The sequence below is a fragment of the Phoca vitulina genome, unplaced genomic scaffold, assembly GCF_004348235.1.
Source record: "Phoca vitulina isolate PV1807 unplaced genomic scaffold, GSC_HSeal_1.0 scaffold2, whole genome shotgun sequence".
In the NCBI taxonomy this organism is placed as follows: domain Eukaryota; kingdom Metazoa; phylum Chordata; class Mammalia; order Carnivora; family Phocidae; genus Phoca; species Phoca vitulina.
Window position 1 is genome coordinate 40967913 of NW_022589705.1, and position 23022 is coordinate 40990934.

General features: G+C 33.3%; 1 protein-coding gene across 1 annotated transcript in view; it reads left to right on the forward strand.

The window, feature by feature from the left end:
* LRRIQ3 (leucine rich repeats and IQ motif containing 3) overlaps positions 1 to 23022 on the forward strand; it is a 196235-nt gene that overhangs the window by 108918 nt on the left and 64295 nt on the right. Inside the window, exon 6 of the mRNA XM_032426072.1 lies at positions 18494 to 18623. Within this exon, the coding sequence (XP_032281963.1) occupies positions 18494 to 18623 (130 nt within the window). The remainder of the gene's footprint in view (positions 1 to 18493; positions 18624 to 23022) is intronic.

The following is a 23022-nucleotide window of genomic DNA, read 5'->3' on the forward strand; positions in this document are numbered from 1 at the left end:
ATAGGAACTATGAAGTGCTGATAGTACTGCTCAACAGACACTTTGGTGCATTGAAGTGAATAAATGAGACTTAAATGACTTAAACCTGAGACAGATAGAAATTAGGAAAAAGTAATAAGGAGATCCTTATAAGTTATGCCAGATGATAACTTCATTGGCATCTTTTTCCCCATTAGCATGTTTTAACATCTGCTTACAAATGTCAGTTCTGTTGATCCCATTCCCATACATAAGAGCTTTAATATCAATAATATACGATATTGTCCCCTAGGAATCACAAGACAAATATAAATACAAATGTAAATAAAATTCCTTTATTATTAACATTCCTTGATGAAGTGTCCATCTTTTCTGTTATTGAAAATTATATTTTTTTCATAATCATAGCTCCATCTCAGCTGTTCACATAGAACCTTCACATATCTGCATGCTACCCTGACCTTTTAGAACCAGTTAAAGAACAACTGACAATATATCCACAGACTTCCTTTTGTTAAAATATATAATTTGGATGTAATCTTTTGCTCTGTGTAAAAAGACATTGTGTACACACTTCCATAGTCTACAGTGAGTATTTCTGCCTGAAGTATTTCCTGAAAAGGCAAGAAATCTACCTGGTACCCTTCAGCCTGGCTCTCTTCATTATTCAGTTTCTCAGTCTTTTTGGGCAACTGACTCAGAGGGGAAGCCTAATTTTATACCAAGCAGAAAACTGACTTACAGTTATGCCCTTCACGTATTTTCTTTTGCTTTATCACGCAGGCACGAAGGATTGCCATCATTATCGGGACACCTGAAAGTTCAAAACTTGAGATTTTATGGATTATCCAGGTCTTGTTTTACTTTAGGGCTGTTCCTTTATATCTCATGGTATAGCCTTGAGTTTGAATGTGGACAGTATCCCCTCCTTGGGTGGACATGGGCTTTGATTTTTGACTCCTGACCTCTTGAGCCATCAAAAGTATAGTTTAGTTTGTAAGTTGTTTTTTCCTGATCTACAAATATTATTAGAACAAAAGCAGTATTGAGTGTTGGGCTTACCTCTCTGGGATCTTGCCTTCTCTTAAATTTTGACCTGATAAATCCTAATTTTCTTGAGAAATCCTGTTTTTCGAAGACTTTAAAAAAATCTTTCATCTGGCTTTTTTGAAATTCAGAGTTGGCCCAAATTTATATTCTACCAGTCTTGGATGTGGTTGTTTTGACTTTCCATATTTGCTGTTATTAAATAGCTAGTACATTTTCCCTTGACCTGATAACCATCTTCTTTTTTTTAAAGTGTATTTTAAATATCAAATCTGTTTTACTTTGTATTGATTTAGTGTTAACATTATTATACAGTGTTTCTTTTTTCCTTTTTTATTTAAATTCAATTAAACAACATATAGTACATCTTTAGTTTCAGATGTAGAGTTCAGTTATTCATCAGTTGCGTATGACACCCAGTGCTCATCACATCACGTGCCCTCCTTAATGCCTATCACCCATTTACCCCATCCCTCTCACCCATCTCCCCTCCAGCAACCCTGTTTGTTTCCTGTAGTAAAGAGTACTTGGTGTTTCTTCTTCTTACTACTACCATGAGCAGTCTATATGTTTTATATTACTTTCTGAGATTTGGCAGTATTCATCTGTATTTTAGGGAATATTAATTGTCTAACAATTGTCAGTACCTTTTTTTACAAGTTCTAATAGCATATTATTTCAGTTTTTTTTAAAAAAATATATTTTTGGAAGTTCTTGTTTGTTCTAAGTTATCTAGCTTGATACTTAATTTGTTATGATTCCATAGATGCTGCTAAAAATTCATATTTAGGATTCAAAAAGAGAAAAAATGTATTAAAATCTTGTTAATAATTTCAAATGAAAGTTTCAGAAGTGTCATAGTTAATTAATGATAAATATGTTGTTTTGCACATTTTTAGTTATTTTCTGCTTCAGTTTTATCAAATGCTAAAAAAATAATTTGCAAATTTATTTGGCTTTTTGCTTACATTATCATAAACACTAAAATTGTTATAGTTTTTTTAAAAACTTGAATCCTAAAATCACCTGAAAATTTTTAATGATTTTTCTCAAGTCTCATTTCATTATATTAATTATTTTGGATACTTCACATCTTTGACATTTCATTATAACTCTGACAAGCACTACTGAAACTGAATTGTCAACTCTACAATATTTTTTATAACATCTCTACTGAGATATAATTTGCATAACCCAAAGTTCATCCTTTTAAATTATTCAATTCAGTGATTTTTAGTATATTCACAGACTTTTGCAATCATTACCATTATCTAATTCCAGAATATTTTGATTACCCCAAAATGAAATCCCCTACCATTAGCAGTTGTCCTTGTGGGCCCGGGCAACCATTAATCTATTTTCTATATCTATAAGTTTGCTTATTCTGGACGTTTAATATAAATGGAATAATAAAATATGTGGTCTTTTGTGTCTGGCTTCTTTCGCTTAGCATAATGTTTCCAAGATTCATCCATGTGATAACATGTATCAGTATTTCATTCATTTTTATGGCTAAATAATATTTTATTGTATGAGTAGGCCATATTTTGTAATCTATTCATTAATTGGGTTGCTTCCAATTTATGGCTATTATTAATAATGCAGCTGTGAACATCCATATACAAATATTTGTGTGGACATATTTTTCAGTTTTCTTGGCTAGACAACTAGTAGTGGAGTTACAGGAGGATGATATGGTAATTCTACATTTAACTTTTTGAGGAAGTAACAAACTGTCTTCCACAGCAATTGCACCATTTACATTCATATCATCAATATATGAGAGTTCTTATTTCTCCAAATCCTCACTAACACCTGTTATTATCTGTCTTTTTGATTATAATCAGGCTGGTGGGTATGAAGTGGTACATCACTGTGGTTTAAACTTGTATTTCCCAATAACTAATGATGATGAGGATCTTTTCATGTATTTATTGGCCATTTGTATATCTTCTTTGCTCTATTCAATACCTTCATCATTTTATAATAGCTTCTTTTTATTATTGAGTTGTAAGAATTCCTTATATATTATTTATCCCTTATATATTCTTAATACAAATCACTTATCACATATATGATTTAAAAATATTTTTCCTTTTTTTAATTATGTTCAATTAGCCAACATATAGTACATCATTAGTTTTTGAGGTAGTGTTCAATGATTTATTAGTTACGTGTAACACCCAGTGCTCATCATATCACGTGCCCTCCTTAATACCCATCACCTGGTTACCCCATCCCCCCACTCCCCACCCTTCCGTAACCCTCAGTTTGTTTCCCGGAGTCCAGAGTCTCTCATGGTTTGTCTCCCTCTCTGATTTCTTCCCATTTCCATTATGTAGGTTGTCTTTGACTTTTTAAATTTAAAACACAAAAGCTTTTAATTTTGATAAAACCTGATTCATCTCTTTTTTTCCTTGATCACTTATATTTTCCATATCAAATATAAGAAACAATTATCTGAACCAAAGTCTTAAAGATTTATTTCTATGTTTTTTCTTTTCTTTTTTTTAAAGATTATTTATTTATTTGTCAGAGAGAGAGAGAGAGTGACAGATCAAGATAGTGCAGGAGCAGGGAGAGCGGCAGGTGGAGGGAGAAGCAGGCTCCCTGCTGAGCAAGGAGCCTGATGTGGGGCTCCATCCCAGGACTCTGGGATCATGACCTGAGCTGAAGGCAGACGCTTAACTGACTGAGCCACCCAGGCATCCCTATTTCTATGTTTTTTCTAAGAGTTTTATAATCTTAGCTCTTATATTTAGGCCTACAATTCATTTTCAGTTTATCTTTATGTAGTATGAATTAGGAATCCAACATTGTTCTTTTATTAGTGGATATCCAGTTGTACAGCACCATTTTTTGAAAGGAAAAAAGAACAACTCCGCCGTCTTCTAAATTATCTTGGTACCCTTGTCAGAATTCAGTTGACCATGTGCAAGGGTTTATTTCTGGACTCTTAAGTTCTATTCTATTGATCTGTATGTCTACCCCACACAATCACTTGGCATTGCAAAGTTTTTGTTACTTAAATAATATACTACTGAAGAAAAAAGTCCAGTATCCTAGGAATCTTCAGTAGTATAGTTTATCATGTTATAATTAAGATTGAAATCTATTATCCTAAAATTTTTGTTTTATATCATTATACTCAAATTAAAAATTAATCAACATGTAAACTCCTCCCATGTATACAAATGATATATTATTTACCTCCAAATTTTTTGAAAGTTTGCAATTTTAAGATTCATGCAGAGATAGGAAATCTGATATGGAGAGCAAATTTCTGAGAGTTGACAAATGAAAAGAATAGTCAAAGTCCTAAGAAACAATTAATGGTTTTTCCATTCATAGAACACTGATTTATCCCACAGATGGATTTCATGACCTTTATAATCATAAAAGCAGCTTTGCCTGCATACTTTAAAGGCAATAGATACATATATAAGTTTATACATATAAATAAGTATCAATATAGATACCTTATAGGTATCTATAGGAGTGTTAAATCTTGGTTTTAAATTTCAAATTTTATGTTCTTTAATGCTTTTATTTTTCCACCTTAGCATGCTTTAGGGAAATGAAGAAGAGTGGAGTTTTTTTATTCTTTAAGAATTTGTTGTTTAGGGCGCCTGGGTGGCTCAGTCAGTTAAGCGGCTGCATGATCCCAGGGTCCTGGGATTGAGTCCCACATCTGACTTCTTGCTCAGCGAGGAGTCTGCTTCTCCCTCTCCCTCTGTCTCCCCACCCCCCAACCCGGCTTGTGCTCTCCCTCTCTCTCCCTTTCTCTCCCTCTCTCAAATAAATAAATAAAATCTTAAAAAAAAAAAGAATTTGTTGTTTAGATGAGGTAATAGAATAATGACCAATATGCCTATATAATTAAGCATCAGATGTGTGGTGGAACATACAAAAAATTTAATGTCAAAAAAGAAAAGATCAAGGGTAACATTTAAAAAATATATGAACAAAGTTATGGAGGTGAGAATTAGCTTGGCAGATATGTGAATGGAAAGGAAATTATCCTAACTATATACTAAGAGATTTATGAGAGGAATTGTGGAAAGTACAGTTGGGTAGGGCTGTTAATGGATATTTTAATTTTCACTTGAGTGCTTAAAATGATTATTTAGCAAGCAATAGTCTCTCTCTACATTTTAATCCATATGTGTTGTTATACCTGTGAAATTACTTAGAATTAATAAGTTACATTTGTTATTCAAACTTTTGTATAGGATAGTGGGTGACCAAATATTAGGATGGTTATTTAATTGTTTTATTTATGATATAAAGAAGAGAGTAAAGAGTGAAATCTTATAGCCATCAGACTAAAGTTTTCCTGATAGTGAAATATCATAGACAGATGACAAGAAAATGTAGGAAGGTTTCCAGATGAAAGATGCAAGAGCATAATAGAGGCTGTAGATTTCAGTAATTAATGGGCCTTTTATAATTTTATGTCATTTTATCTTTTCAATGTTTTTTGCTCATTATTCTGTTATAAACAGTACCCTTCAGCTGGTTCAGTCTCCAGTCTCCTTATTCATTCTTACCTGTTTGCCTCATGTTTTCCTTATGTAAATTAAGTATCATCTACTTTTTCGCATCTGCCTAATTCATGTTCCCAGTTTCTTCAAGATGCTTTACAATGAGCTCAACCTTCTGATGACATTTACAGTATTTACAATATCATTCAAATTGGAACTTCTACATTTTATCTTGTTATTCACAGGAAAAGGTATTTAAATTAAAGTAAAATTGGTTAGGTTAAGAAAGAATTTGGGCTTGACCAGTGGAGTAGTACAGGAGACACAGAATGGTTATGGTTCTAGGAACAAGCAAAAGAGAGTCAGTGTGGTAAGTAGCTCCCCATTTAATGAGTACTGTGAGCTCTATTCACTGTCACGTGGCTAGCCACAATTGAGGAACTACTGTGGAAAGCTTAGCAACATTGAAATTGGGTCAGGTTGAAATAAAATGCTGGTATTAATGAGGTCTGTCCTCAAGTATCAAAACCTAGACACTATGTTAAAGAACTGTCTTAAGAAGAAAACTGGTATCAAAGATTGCATAGCTAGAATGAAGGCTGGGGAAATGGCCCAAGGCAGATGTCAAATTAGAACTGGGAAACATTGCAAAGGCAGATAGAGTGATGAAGGCTCAAGAAGGATATAAAAAAATAATTACCAGAATTATGTGTCAGGATTTGAGCAAAGGTAAATTAATAGGGAACTCTAAAGATTGGTCCAGAGAGGCTAACTCTCTCTTATCTTAGGCCCTAGAATTGGAGAGTGGAGTCTGTATTTTGGGGATTTAATAGCTCCAAAGAAGGGAAAGGGTGATTACAGAAACAGAGTGTATCTTATCAGCAGCTTTTTCTTCAAAACAGAACCATTGCTGCATGTTATAAGAGATTCCAGTATTAAAATTAACTATATTTGGTCTTGGCTGCTACGAATTAGCCAATTATTGAGAGTAAAGTCTCCTCTTTTTCATAGATAGAGCTAATATATAAAAGCATTGTTTTGTGTCCTCCCTCCAATTCACCTCCATTCCAGCACATTGCCTTCTTTCTACAATATGCCATCAAATGATCTATACACAAAGTAGGCACTAAAATGCCTTCATTCATTCACCTGAAGTTCTTGGCACCCAAGGCCAAAACCTCCTTCCCAGAATTTCTTTACTTCTTTTTCTGTTTAAGAACGAGATTATTCCCACAATGTTCCTCTCATCTGTCTGTCTTCACTTCAGCTTGCAGCGTCAAATAAAAGAATAAAGTGCCTGATAATGTCCCTGAACCAAGATTTGGTCTTTTTCAATATTAGGGAAATCTGTTTCTCTGATTTGAATAGAGTATTGTTACTATTATTTTTCTTGTGTATGTTTCTATTTAAATTTATTTATACACTGCTTCCTTTGAAAGTGAATTTTATGTGAATTTTACTGTGAATGTTTTTACTCTAGGAAAATAAATCACTTTATGGCAAGTTGTATTTTATTTTGTTTTTGCCACCCTTTATCTAGCACAGTGATATGCACATAGGAGGTACTTAACAAATATTTACTGATTTAAAATACTATTTGTTGTATTTAAAAGAAGTATAATCTGGGGCGCCTGGGTGGCTCAGTCGTTAAGCGTCTGCCTTCGGCTCAGGTCATGATCCCAGGGTCCTGGGATCAAGCCCCACATCAGGCTCCCTGCTCAGCGGGAGGCCTGCTTCTCTCTCTCCCACTTCCCCTGCTTGTGTTCCCTCTCTCGCTGTGTCTCTCTCTGTCAAATAAATAAATAAAATCTTTAAAAAAAAAATAAAATAAAAATAAAATAAAAGAAGTATAATCTAAACTCTACTTATATTATTTTGAATTATAACTCATGGAGTAATTTTAGTATATTTTCTTAAAATATTCCATCATGCTACTATGAAAAAAGTGGCTAACAGAAATCTGCTTATCACTGAGCTCTTTCTATGTGGGCAGGAAGAAATAAGGTTATCATTGAAAGAAGATAGATGAAAATAAGATGCAAGTCAAAAATAAAACAGTGCAAAAAGATCTTGCAAAGGTATGAACTATGTAAATAAAACATTTTCTTGTCAGTGCTGTTACACTAGAACTTAGAATACCTTTCAAAGATAAAGAAGATAAAGGGGTTACTCTATACTGTGGTCATTATAATAAAATTCATTATTCCAGAAATGTCACAGGCTGATTATATAAACAAACTAAAAATAAATTATGTAGATAAATTAATGAATCAATTTTTAATGAGTTATTGAAGAAAATGAAAATAGAGTCTTAATTTTTTAGAGCATGTTTCTTTTTGATACAATTAGAGGTAGGGTACTTGGTATAGGGGCAATTGATCTGACTCACTATGCCAAGTAATTTTTTCCCCCAAATCTTAAGGACGTTGATAAATCTTGAAAATACTAGTTCAGAGACAACATTAGAGTCTTATGCAAGATCCACATTTTTTTTTTTTAATTGGGGCATAGTCTTTGTGTGTGAAATAGTGTATATTCTCAACTACTATATAAGTCTTTGCTTTACAAAGACTGATATAAAAATACTCATTTCTTAAAGAAACATCTTAGTGGAGAGTAGAGGTAGGAGAAAATATATAAAAAGCATGTCTTGGGGCGCCTGGGTGGCTTAGTTGGTTAAGCCACTGCCTTCGGCTCAGGGCACGATCCTGGAGTCCCAGGATCGAGCCCCGCATCAGGCTTCCTGCTCAGCAGGGAGTCTGCTTCTCCCTCTGACCCTCCTCCCTCTCATGCTCTCAGTCTTTCATTCTCTCTCTCTCAAATAAATAAATTAAATTAAAAAAAATAAAAATAAGCATGTCTTTCCTTTTTAACTTTAACTTTTAAATTCATTGAAATGTAAAAAACCTATCATTCATACTTTTAGGTTTCTTGCTATCACATAGAGCCATGATTATTAGAGTTTGTGAGCACCTAAAAAGCAAATCTGGAGCTCGCTGTCCTCAAGGCAAAATGTAACGTTTGCTGACTATCATTAACTAATGGTACACCTCAAGAGTTTAACTGTACTTTTTTCCATCTTTAAACTTTATCACTGTATTTTTCTTCAGGGTAAAAAAAAATTATGGCTCAATTTTCACTGAAGTGGGCTGGATTATGTATTCATCTCTCATCAGTGTCAAAAGGAATTGTGCACATCATTCCCTGGACAACAGGATGAAAACCTGTCTCTGATTGGACACTAGGGATATCAGCTGTACACACAAGATAAGTGTAAAGTTGAAAAGAGAAATACATTTAGTAATTCATCCAAGCCAGTATATTTTAACAGTTTGAAACTTGCATAAAAATGATCATGAAATTATTTACTTCCTCATACAAGAAAGTTAATATTACCATTTTTAAATCCAGTGAAACTTATCATCATAAAAATTTTGCTTTACAAAGACTGATAATTCAGAACTTTTCAAGCTGTCCATCTTTTTCTAATAAAAAAAGATAACAAAATCAATAAAATGACCATTCTTTACCACTTACTTAGAATGAATTTTTATTTGGTCAAGGTAAGAGAGAGTGGCTATTTCAATGTACTTCGATATTGGTCTGTGCCTTGAATGACAAAAATTAATGTTTTATGAGTCATCTAGAAAACGACATAGAATTTTCTTAAAACAAATTTAAGAACCATGACTTGGAAAATATTAACTGTTGAATCGTACTGCTGCTCTCTGGTCTATTTAGGATAGTTCTAGAGATATTCCATCTAAGCACAGGTGTTTAATGACAATATTCACCTGGAAAGCCTGGAGGGACTCATAGTAAATTGCAGGCATTTCTTCATATTTCAGTTTTTGTTTAATGAAATATAAAGATTCTGGCAATACCTGCTAAAATAGCTTATGAACCTAAAATAAGCCTGTTTGTATCTTTGAAAGTTTTGGTGACTACAGTTTTGAGTCCTTTTATTCAGCCACAGGAATATTGGACCTCATGTAAATAATAAGCTCTGGACCATGGCTGAAATATTTCCAATAAGAGCAGTAGAGCTGAGGTTGTTAAAGAAGTTCTGCTGAATGCTCTGAAGTCAGGCCGACTGAGATTTGTACTGGGGCTATAGAACTTTCGGGCTGGCTAACCAGGGTCAGTGATAGCACTTCCTGAGTCAGTCTCTCTTTCTCTCTCTCTCTCTGCCCCCTGCAGTTCCTAGCACATATGTAGCAATCAGAAGGAAGGAGCATAATTAAACTGCATTTGAAACAGTCATTTTAGTCCTTAGTATTGTAATGAAAGCTTATATGAGGCAACATTTACTAATATTCTAAACTCCCAAATGAGTATATGACTCACAGTAGCAGTTTTAGAAAATATTACCCAAGTAATATTTGAATCAATTTGATAGTTTATCAATATGTTATTGAATCAATTTGATAGTTTATCAATATGTATGCATAAAGCATATTTAAGTTGGTTATAATATGCTTTACTTAGAAACATAATTATGTATATGGTTACTCTGTTAATTTATTGAGGGCTTGTGTGTGGGGGGGGGGGAGAGAGAGAGAGAGAAATATAACTGCTTCCTCAGATTCTAAACCTTAATTTAAAACATATACCCTCTCTAAAATGCCGGATTTGCTTAAGATATTTAGGGTAGAGGAGAGCAACCTAAACATCAGTTAAAATGTTGGCAGTCCCTATCTGTTCTTTTTTCTCTTTTGATAAATGTGGGCATTGTTAAATACACATAGAAATATAGACTCTTGGGCTACATATGTTACTAGTAAGGAAAGGTTTTTTTCTTTTCTTTAGAAAATTCTGTTTTGTTGCCCATCAATAAATTTCACACCACCATATGAACTTGTCTCATTTGGTGATTACTTAAGCAGTATTAACTTATATTGTTAATATATACCCTGTCTCTTTTCATTTCAAAATGATTAGATTTACTGATTTAAAAATATCGTAACCAATTAAGTTAACACATGAGCTTTAATAAAATGCAGATTCTTATTAGGAATGTATTTAGCATTAAGCCATTAAGCCTATGTTCTCACTTATCTCTCTCTCTCCCTCTTTGTGTCTTTCTTTCACTCTCTGTAGATATCCTCAGTTTCAGTTTAATCAAATCATATTTAATTGGAAACAAAGTTTTTCTCACTTCGAATGGCTTTATCTTACTTTTTATGTTTTCCATATCTGCATAGAATATTAAATTATGAAAAATTTGAGAAGTCTAGAATTTAAGTATTCACAAAATAATAACTTTGTACTGATGCCTAGCATGATGCCATGGATGTAGTTGGCACTCAGTACATATTTGTTGAATAAACTAATCAAATTTCTCAATCCTTTTTTGTTATTTGTGAGTTGATACTGCAACAGAGGTTGAAGAATCCAATCAAAGTGGTGCAGGGATATCAAGATAAGTAAACCACAGAGCCAGTCCTCAGAGAGAATAATTTCTTCTAGGGGTGAGAAATGTACTTAACTATGATATAAGGTAGAATGCAATAAGTGCTTTGAAAGTTATAAACAAAATAATATTTGTAGAGTTACACACTTTTAAAAATGTGGTCTTTAGGTAAACCAAATACAGAATTATTCTTAATTATTACTATATAATACATTGGCTATTAGTATAATCAATATATTAGTAAAAAATGGGACTTTGAATAGAATTGCATTGTCATGTAAATAATAAGTAAATATATATTTAATGTATATTATATAATATATATAAAATATATAAATAATAAGTAAATAATACTTTTAAAGAAACATAAATCTGTATACTATAAAATTTTTCATGCCCTTTACTTACTTTACCTAATACCAATTGTTATTATTAATGAACTAGCACTATGTTCTCTCAACTTGAAATTATAACCTATTCTAAAATCATTGTGGAAGTTTGCAGCATCTCTTTTTACTGGGTTTGACAACTGCTACTAACAAGTATCCACAGTAATGTAGCAGACAGAGTGGCCTCAGTAATTTACACATTGGCACCTCTAATCTTGGTAATGATGGACCTTAGACCTTAACCATTCTTTAACTGAGGGAGCATACCTTTCTATTATGCCTTTTTCCCCATGTGTTCTTTAAATAGACATTTGCAGCAAAATACAATATTCAGTCACCTTCATTTCCCATGGCTACTTTTTGTATAGAAGAGAAATGTCACACTTCTTTCTGTATCTACTATGTATCCTATATTTGTTTATCCAGGTCATCCTTTGTGAATTCTCTTCCTCGTGTATCCAGAGTATTATCATTTCTAGTCGTCTTTGTTAAGATAAAGTAAGATTGGGAACAAATACAAGATAATCGCAGTTTTTCAAATAGCAGTTAAACCTGCCTTTTGCTTCTAGGGGAATATCTTAAAAAGTAATTTTTATCATAAAACTTTATTTTAAATCATTGCCCCTTCTCCATGTTTTTTTTCCTGTTAACCAGCACTTAGTCTTGAAGGTAGAGTTCAAGTGGCACCTGCCAGAAGTGCATCTCTGCATATTAGCTTCTCCTATGTTGAAGGAATTGCTTGCTAAAGTTAATGAGAGGCTATGTAGCCCAACAGTAGAGTTAACAGCTTTCATTCAGCCAAAAAAGGGCACCATTTTTAGTCTGGGTTTTAGCATATTCCTAAAGTTATTCCTTTGAGTAAAATATGGAAAACCTAAGATTTGGATTAGCACTTTTAAAGATGATGTCTTAGCTGGGAAGAGGAAAGGGAACAAAAACAACAGAAAACAGGTGGTAGGATACCAAAGGACTAATGATTCTAAAGAGGTTTTTGAGATCATCCTTGAAATGGAGCCTACTTTACAATGACCATATATAGTGTAGACAAAGCAAATGCTTGATCAATTGTAGTATAAATAGTATAGGAATAGATAGATAATATGACAATGAGTCTCTGTTAATCTGCTTTGGTTAAAGACTTATAATTCGCTTTAAAGTTAAAGGGCTCTGATTTGCATAATACATAATGTGAAAACAAAACTACAGTCTATAGAACACTAACTAGGCTAATTTGGGAAACTCAAACCGTTGAGGATTGAAAATGAATCTTGATTTTCAGAGACAGAAGAGTTTAGTATAAAATATTTACCCTTGGTCTAGAAAGTAGAGAAAATTCTTACCACTGTCACCACTCCTCAATTTTTAAATGTAAATTATCATCTCTCTTGGGGAAAATAAATATCTGGTACAATCATCCATCTGATATTTTACAAACATGTGCTTATTTAGTTTGTCAATTACAGGGAGCTCCATAGTGCCTCAGTTAATCTATTCCAATTTTCAGTAATGTTCTGAGAATTTTTTTCTTATGATTAGATGAAATTAATTCGTATACATGTCTCTCGCTGCTTTTGTAGCTATTATAGATTATTTTTTCCTAGCTTCTCTACTCACTACCATCAAAGGAGAGCTCTTTCATTGCCATTTTGGTTCTCTGGCTTATTGTTATGTAGAACAACAGAACAGGTAGAGAGATGTGCCCAAGTAGATGTATAATTATTCTTACCAGATGGTTATGTTTATGCTTTTCTTATGTGTAACATATTGAGGAATGGTAAAGTAGAAAAGACTCTAGAAAATTAAGAGTTTAAGTTGATGTACATGATGAAGAAGGGGATGAAAACCAAAGTTCCTAAACCTCCACTCATTCCTTCTAGTACTTGTCTTTGCTACTATTATTACACATTTAGCATATAATTATTGAATATCTGCTGAGTGCCAGGGGCCATTCTTGGCACTGAGTAAGGAAGACAAGCAAAGTCCTTACCCTGGTGAACTAGATAGATTCTAGGAAAAAATAGAAAGCAAAAACCAAGTTGTAATCCAAGTAAACAAATCTGTGATAAATGTTTTAAATAAAATAAATAGGTTGCTGAGATAGAGAATAATAGGAGAAGTCCTAATTCTCATAAGATTGTCATGGAATGTTTTTCTGAGGAGATAAAAGTTCTCATCATCTCTGCTGATGATGAGAAGCTAGCCATGCAAAGTGTAGAGTGTATTCTAGATAGAGCAAAGAGCTTACACAAGGACCTGAGGCATGGAGTAGATTGTTTTATTTGAGTTGGGTTCAGAGGACTGAATGAAATCCAGTGTTGTAGGAGTATGATGAATAAAGTCAAAGGTAGCATGAAATGAATTTGGCTATGTGGCCCAGGGCCATATTTTGCTGACTTTTCCAGCTCATAGTAAGGACTGGCCACCTTGGAAAGCTATCAGGAAATGTAAAGCTAAAAATAAACACGATCATATTTATCTTTTGATAAATGTAACTGAATCTTGTAAGAGCCAGGGTGAAGGCAGAAGCCATCAGAGGCCATTTGTGGTTGGAAAGGGTGACTATAGCTTAGCCTAGAGAAGTAATGTAAAAAAGGAAGAGAAGTAGACAGATTTGAAATACATTTAGGAAGTAGAATTGTCAAGATTTGCTGATGGCTTAGATATAGGATTTCAGAAAAGAGGATAAAATAGAAAACAAATTCTAAGTTCTTGTGGTTTGAACAAGAGAATGCTATCATTTTATAAGGTGAAGGAGATGGTAATTGGGGGAGGTAAGAAGCCTGAATCTCTCTTTGTTGCCTCTTTTCTACTCTGGATTTAAATATGGCTTATTTATATAGGGCTTACTTTAAAAATAATTCAGTAGGTAGGCTGCTCTCTTTTCACATTCCAGATTATCTATCCTCATCTGCAAATATGTTGCCCTGACCTGACATAGTGCTTCAGCTATGGTTCTGATCAGAAATTAATATGGTAAGACTGTGTGATTTTCTTCATTCTAGGTAAAATGCTTAATATAGCATAAGGTCATCATACAATGGACTCTTAATTTACTCTTAACTACAATATTGTATCCTCTTATCACTCATGATTTTAAATTACATTATGTAATGCAGTGATTAAATGCATTTTGCCCAACTGTAATATTTATTTCTATTACACTTCATCTGTTTAATTTGATTGTTTCAGTCTATTGAAAATATTTAAAATTTCTGTCTTGTGTTAACTGATTTTGTTCTTTTGCCACCTCCCTAAAAATGTCATAAACATTTCCTTTATATTATTATTCAAATCATTTGTATAAATATTGATTATGATAGGGCTAAGAACAAGTCTGCTTATGACATTAGAGATCTTATTTCAAGTTGCATCATTTTATGAATCCTTACTCTTTCTCATGTGATGTCTCAACATCTCTGATCTCCATCTAATCATGTTGTCTTTCTAAAGTTGTGAAAACATTTATCTGAACATGTTACTGAACATATTACTGAAATTAAGGTTTATCATATCGAGGATGTTTGAACCTGAATTAATTTTGACCCTGTTAGAAATGACATTATATCTGATGTATTCACTTGTTAACTTGTACTGCTCCCTGGTGATTATTCCTCTTTTAAATGCTACCAAACATCCTTAAAACTATTTTCTAAAATTATTGAGGACCAGTGTTAGGCTTAAGGTACTTCAGCTAATAGAATATACTTTCTGTTATCGAAAACAAGATATTTATTAGATTATCCTAAATCTTCTGATAACTTTTCCTTCTCTATGATTTTGAATATCAGTAAGTGGGCACATCCTTTCTTTTCCTTCTTGTACTATGTACACAGAAAAGCCCAGTTTCTTTACCTTTGTAGCTTGTGTAAGTCTCAGTTCACTTAGGGCTTTAGATGCTCATCTTCCCAGATTTGTTTCACTGTCATATATGCAAGCTTTGTCACAGATTCTTCTTTTATAAAAGCCAAGGAAGGGAAAATTATTTTAAATGATGACAAGGAATGGCATGTGGTTATATGAAAAAGGATAAGTGAGAGAACTAAAGAAAATATATTTCTGAAAGGAACTAACCAGCTATGCATTTAATTTTTAAAAAAATATTAAAAATTTAAATTTCAATATCTAATTTTTTAAAAGCTTTTAGTTATCTGTTTGACAGAGAGAGAGAGAGGGAGCACAAACAGGGGGAGCTGCAGGCAGAGGGAGAGGGAGAAGCAGACTCCCCCGCCAAGCAGGGAGCCCTATGCTGGGCTCGGTCCATGACCAGAGCTGAAGGCAGGCGCTTAACCGACTGAGCCACCCAGGTGCCCCTTCAGTATCTAATTTTTAAATTTAATGATTCTATAAATTAATTTTATTTGTGATAGAGATTGGATACTCAGATTTGATAGATGCACACATGTTTTAAAAATTTCCTTTATTTGTTCCGGGGAAGGCAGAGGAATATGTATTAGTAGAAACAGATTGCTGAACATATCCTTACATTCTAAAGGGTCCATTTCTATGGTTGAAATAGAATTTGGGATGATTTTTAATGTATGATGAATTGCATTGTTAGTAGAGAGAGACAGTAGTTATAAAAATAGCGCAAAATTTATAGAAGTAAGAAAACACAATGATGCAGAGGACTAATTGAAGAGGACTGATAGATGAATTTGAGGTTGAAAAAGCATTTAGAATTGATTGTTAAATATTTGGTTGGAGAACAGTAGTCTACATTATTTTTGTCATACTTTGTTTAATAGAAAGAACTGAGCCCAAATGAAAATAGAAGCAATATTACTTAAAATAATGTTATATTTTGATAATGTGTTGATATTGTGTTATGTTATAATTATTCTTGACAAACTTTAGAAAAAGATTTAATATAAGGAGAATGTATAAGCTCAGAAGTTACTACTTATTTGTCTTTCTAGCAAAAACTAGTATTTTTGTCATGCGAAGAATGGAAAGATGTTATGTAAGAGTTGACTGGTGAAGGATTTTTTAGTAATGAATAATAACTGAGATTCATTCCAGGACTACATAATACCTAGTACCTATCATGAGCATTAAAAAATTCTTGCACAATGAGTCATTACATAAAGACAAATTGTTTTCAATAAATTAGAGAATATCACATATAAAATTTAAAAGATAGAAACTCAAGGATATTTATGTAAATACATCTGTTTTGTGCATTATAGGAATTTGGGCAGAAAATTGTAAGTGCAGGGTACCCGGACACATATCCAAGTGTCTCTCCTAAATTGTAGAATAAAGGAGGTTTGGACAGTGGGCAGGTCAAGGTAGGGGAAATAACGGCGATAAGTTTTTATTTCAAAATCCTATCTGCTATCACATATTAGAGAGTTTATGTGACTCCCCTCTTCTTAGATGAAGGTGGTGCCATTCACCAAAACCAGAAATAAGTTATAATAGGTTTGGAGGAAAGATAGGACTTAAATTCTATTGAGTATGAGATGTCTGTGAAATTTTCCAGGGTGAAAGAGCACAGCTCATAGTTATTAATGAGTACTACATAAAAAGCAAACACCTCAGAAAGGAATACTATGGAAGATACATATTTGTGAGCCTTCAGAATTTAGGCCAGTGGCACTCATCAAAGAAAGCATAATATTCTGGGAACATTTCTCAAAATACAAATGTATATCCCCTCCCAAACTTCTGATTTTTTTTTCTCTGTGGCATACTGTGGTTGCTGACCAACATCTGTCCTTTTCTTCTTTCTTGGTAAGAAACCCCAAATTTTAGTCCAGGCAGCAAAGTACCTACTAAAAAGGCTGCATTGCTTACCCTCTCCTTTGTCACTATGAGTGGCCAATAAGATATAAACAGAAGTTATTGGAAGGACCTCTGGGAAAGTACCTTAAGACACATGGCCTGTGCCCTTTTGTCATTTTACCCTTTTCCTCCCTCTTACTGACTGAAATACAGACATGGTGTGTAGAGCTGTAGTAGCTATCTTGACTCATGAATAAACCTTGAGGATAAAAGCCATATAGAGGGTAAGACAGAGATGATAAATTTTGAAAGAGCCTGGGTTCCTGATGACCTGACGGATCCTTTGTACCATGCTGGATAGACTGTGAAGACAAAGACAGACAACACAGTATTAATTATTAAAACATTCCCAACCAATTTACAGACATTATATAGTTTACATCTGATAGTGCCCCCAACTCTCCACCAAGCTCCTTTTCTATATTCTGTTATTCCTTCCACATATACCAGATCCATTTGTACTTTTAAGATTTGTGATAATTCTGGTCCCATTTCTCTTTCTTTCTATGTTACTATCTTTTTTAGTATTCTGTAAAATAGTTTTGTCTGCCCTTTCTTAACCTAAATCTTTCTTCAGGCTTTCTGGGCAACACCATCTTGCTTCTCTTTGTTTATTCCTTATTTTTCTTCCGTGGTGGGTTTTGTTTTGTTTTGTTTTGTTTTGTTTTGTTTTGTTTTGTTTTGTCATGGCACCCTCCTGACAGGTCCCTTTCCCCCTCAATCTCCCTCCAAGCATGGTCCAAAGTATATCATTAACTCTTAATAGAAAGACAATCTCAGGAAACAAACTGAGGATTGCTGGGGTTGAGGCAGATAGGAGGGATGGAGTGGCTGGGTGATGGACACTGGGGAGAGTATGTACTGTGGTGAGTGCTGTGAGTTGTGTGAGACTGATGAATTGCAGACCTGTACCCCTGAAACAAATAATACGTTACATGTTAATTAAAAAAAAAGAAAATTCACAGCAAATAAGAAAGACAGTTTATCAAAATCATACACAATGGAGCTCTTTACATCTTTTCCTAACTCTGCCTATCTCACAGGTTTTTCTTGGTCTTTTTAAAAAAATAAAATCAGGGATGCCTGGGTGGCTCAGTAGGTTAAGTGTCTGCCTTCGGCTCAGGTCATGATCCCAGGGTCCTGGGATCGAGTCCCGCATTGGGCTCCTTGCTTGGCAAGGAGTCTGCTTCTCCCTCTCCCTCTGCTGCTCCCCCTGCTTGTGCTTTCTCTCTCTCTGACAAATAAATAAAATCTTAAAAAATAAATAAATAAATAAAATAAAATAAAATAAAATCAGTCATGGTAGTGTATAATAAATGTGAGAGTTCGTTGAGAACTCTAAAATGTATATAACGGACATTATCATGGTTGTCATTGCTTTTATTTTGTTTCCACAGAGTATACATTCTCCTGTTTATTTAAAAAGTTCTAGAGAACAGAGAAAACATGTTTCTTCTATTATATATGAATTAAAAACGAAAGAAATTGGTATAAAATCAAAAAAATCAAGACATCTCACTCAAAAAGGTTAGTTATATTAATTTTTAAATTATATGTATGAACATATTTTGATGAAGAATAAATTCATTAGAAATTGGGCATGTTAATTTTGAACTATAAGTATGATTCCATGAAATATATGTTGAGATATCTAGATAAAAGTATCCATATCTCATTTAATATTCTATAAATGTACATATTTAGAAAGTTGTTTCATGGATATCAAGGACTGGATTTTGAGCAGAAGTGGGGAATTAAGAGAAACAGGTGTTAGCAGGAACCATATTGAATTGATAGCTTTGTTGCTGTATGGTCAGCATGGTTCCTCTTTCAGGAAATCTGTCAAGTATCAGATTAATATAAATAATTTCAATTAAGTAATGATACTAAATTTCCTTCAGGCTTTGAATGTAGTTGTTTTGTCAATAAAAATTCATTTATCTTGTTAGTAAGATTTTGGTTATCAAATGTGTACTTGTTTTTTGTTGTTTTTGCAGAATTTTTTCTGAAAAAATTTTATATATGATCGATGGCATTCTTTACCTCTGTCTTTCACAGAAAAATCATATAATCATTTTTATAAAATTATTTGAAATAATTACAATTTTCTCAAGGTTTTCTCTTAAACCTTTTAAAATTATTGTGATAAAACCACTTACCTTGAGACCTACCTTCTTAACAGACATTTAAGTGCATGACACAATATTGTTAACTATAGTCATAATGTTGCACAGCAGATCCCTAGAACTTTTTTATCTTGTATGACTGAAACTTTATACCCACTGAACACCTCTTTCTCTGACCTTTTAATTATTAAATATTCAAATCTTTCTCTTTTTAAAAACTCATGATGGTGTCTTTATCACCTTTTATTTTCTTTGTATATGAACTGTTGTACTTTATCTCTTAATGGTTCCTTATTTGTCAGTGGCTTTTGATATTTCATCAATTATCCGTTAGTTTCATGTATTGTATATACATTTCATAAAGCTCTACATTGTTATTTAAAGGTAATTTTATTTATATCCAGTTATTTAACTTGTAGATTTATAAATGAAAATGAAATGATGGAAAAATAGTAGTTCCATGCACCATACCTCTACACTTAATGTTCCTGGTACCCCAAGACAATATCATTTAATAATTTTAACTAACTCTTCTGCTGTTTAGTTTTATATTTCCAAGTAACATACTTATTCTGCTAAAATGTCTTTTTTTTTTAGTTTTAGTTATTATTTACAAATTTCCACTGTGAAAGATGGCAATTTAATTCTCTTATAAATCCTCCATAGTGCACAACGCTTATATATTCCCTCCTCTATTCTCCCCATAGAATTAGATCACTACTATTTGGGGGTAAATTAATATTTACTGTTTTAATTGTTATGACTGTGTACATATTGTTCACAGCTGAGCCACACAATATATTAGGATATGTTTGCTTTTTTTATACTATTTTTTGAAACCTTGTTTGAAAATCTCATACCATTCAAACCACCACTCTCCCCAAGCACACCCACACACATATTTTTTTTTTCCACAATATTTCTCCTTGAGCCTTTCATTTTCCTGATTTAATCAGGACTGCTTACTCTCTAAACCTGCTCTTAGATCACTGTCTTGGTGTACGTCTCTTTAGACCCGTGATCCTGAGAATTCATTTGTCTCCATGCTATGTATGGACTCTAAATTCCAGAATTCTATATCTTGTTCTTTCCTGGTTTATTTTCTTATTTTAATACAGTGCCTTCTCTATTAGTTTACTGAGAAATTGTATATAGGAGGTAAATTTTTTAAAACCTTGAAAGCCTAAATATGCTGTTATGCTACACTTATATTTGGTTGATGATTTGACTGCATAGAGCTTCTTTCAGAATTTTTTCAGAATTGCTTTGTCATCTAATTTCCAGTATTTCCTTTGGGAAGTCCATTGACATTTAGTTCTCAGTTGGATGTATATGAATGTCTATTTATTGTTTTTCCCTTCTGACTGGAAACTTTTAGCATTTTCTTCTTATACGAGGTGTTCTGCAATTTCACACTGATTTGTCTCATAAATATTTGCTTGCTTGGCCGGATTGTTTTTCTATTCAATTTATTGGAGTTATTCAGTCTGAAAATCTATATTCCTCAGTTCTGGGTATTTCTCTTGTATTTTTTATGGTAATATATATAACATAAAACTTAACCATTTTGAGCATTTTTAACTATACATTAAGTATGTGTATATTGTGCAACCATCATGACCATCCATCTGTGGAACCTTTTCATCTTCCTTCTTCAGTTGAAACTTTTGCCCATTACACACTAACTTCCAATCCTCCCCCACCCCCAAACTCTGAAACCACTATTCTATTTCTCTCTAGAATTTGATTACTCTAGGTATCTCACATAAATGGAATCATGCAATATTTGTCCTTTTGTGACTGGCTTATTTTATTTAGCATAATGTCTTTATTATTTTTTTAAAGATTTTATTTATTCATTTGAGAGAGAGAACAAGAGAGCACAAGCAGGGGGAGAGGCAGGGAGAGAGGGAGAAGCAGGCTCCCTGCTGAACAGGGAGCCCAACATGGGGCTTGATTCCAGGACCCTGAGATCATGACCTGAGCCAAAGGCAGACACCCATTCATCTGAGCCACCCAGGCGCTCCTAGCATAATGTCTTTAAAGTTGATTTATGTGGAAGCATGTCACATATATTTTTCCTTTTTAAGGTTTAATAATAAATATTCCATTACAGTCAACCTTTGAACAACATAGCCGTGAACTGTGCAGGCTCACTTACACAGATTTATTTTTTATAAATACTAGTACTGTAAATATGTTTTCTCTTCCTTATTACTTTCTTAATAACATTTTTTCTAGATTACTTTATTGTAAGCTTACAGTATATAATACATATAACATACAAAATATGTGTTAATTGACTCTTTATGTTATCTATAAGACTTTTGGTCCAATGGTAAGCCATTAGTAGTTAAGTTTTTGGGGAACCAAAAATTATACATGGCGTTTTAACTGTGCAGGGGGCTGGTGCCCCTAATCCCTGCATTTTTCAAGGGTCAGTTGTATGTTTTGCTTATCCAAACCAGCACTTGGGCTGCTTCCATATTTTAGCTATTATGTACAATGCTGCTATGAACATGGGTGTACAGATATCTCTTTGAGACCTTGCTTTCAGGTGTTTTGAGTGTATAGCCAGAAGTGGAATTGTTGGATCATATGATAATTTTACTTTTAATGTTTTGAAGAATCACCATACTGTTTGCTACAGCAGCTGTACCATTCTACATTCCCAGCAACAGTGCACAAGAGTTCTAATTTCTACACATCCTGACTAACAGTTGTTATTTTCTTTTCTTCTTTTTTTAATGGTAACCATCCTAATGGGTGTGAGGTCATATCTCATTGTGCTTTTGTTTTGCATTTCCCTAATGATTAGTGATACTGAGAATCTTTTCATGTGCTTTTTGGCCATATGTATATCTTCTTTGTAGAAATGTTTATTTAAGTCATTTTTGTCCATTTCCTATTTGTAGTGTTTACTTTTTTGTTGCTGTTGAATTGTAGGATTTCTTTATATATTCTAGATATCAATCTCTTATAAATGTATGATTTGCAAGTATTTATCCTATACTATGGGTTGCCTTTTTACTTTGTTGATAGTAACCTTTGATGCACAAAATTTTTTGATCTATTTGAGGTTAATTTTTGTTTATTATGTAAAGTAATAATCCAACTTTACCTTTGTGCACACGGAATTCAGTTTTCTGAGCACGACTTTTTTGTTTTTTGAGAGAAAGAAGGCATGTGCCTGGGGGTGGGAGGGGAAGTGGGAGAGGGAGAGAGAGAATCTTAAGCAGGCTCCATGCACAGTGCAGAACCAGATGTGGGGCTCAATCTCATGACCTGAGGTCATGATCTGAGCTGAAATCAAGATTCGGATGCTTAACCAGCTGAGCCACCCAGGCGTCCCTGAGCACCATTTGTAGAAAAGACTATCCTTTCCCTATTGAATCATCTTGATACTCATTTTGAGAATCATTTGATCCTATATGCAAGCATTTACTTCTGGGCTTCTATTCTATTCCATTGATCTATATGTCTGTTTTTATATCAGAACCACACTATTGTGATTACTATATAGTTTTGTAGTAAATTTGAAAATGATGAGGTGTGAGAACTACAATTTTCTTCTTTTTGGGGATTGTTTTGGCTCTTTGGGGTCCCTTGAAATTTTATATGAATTTTAGGATGAATTTTTCTATTTCTGCTAAAATGCCATTGGGATTTTTATAAGGAATACATTGAATTTGTAGATTACTAAAAATTGAGTAGTAGTTTAGCAATATTAAGTCTTGTAGTCCACAAACATAGGTTGTTTTTCCATTTATTTCTGTTAATTTTTTTCAGCAACATATTGT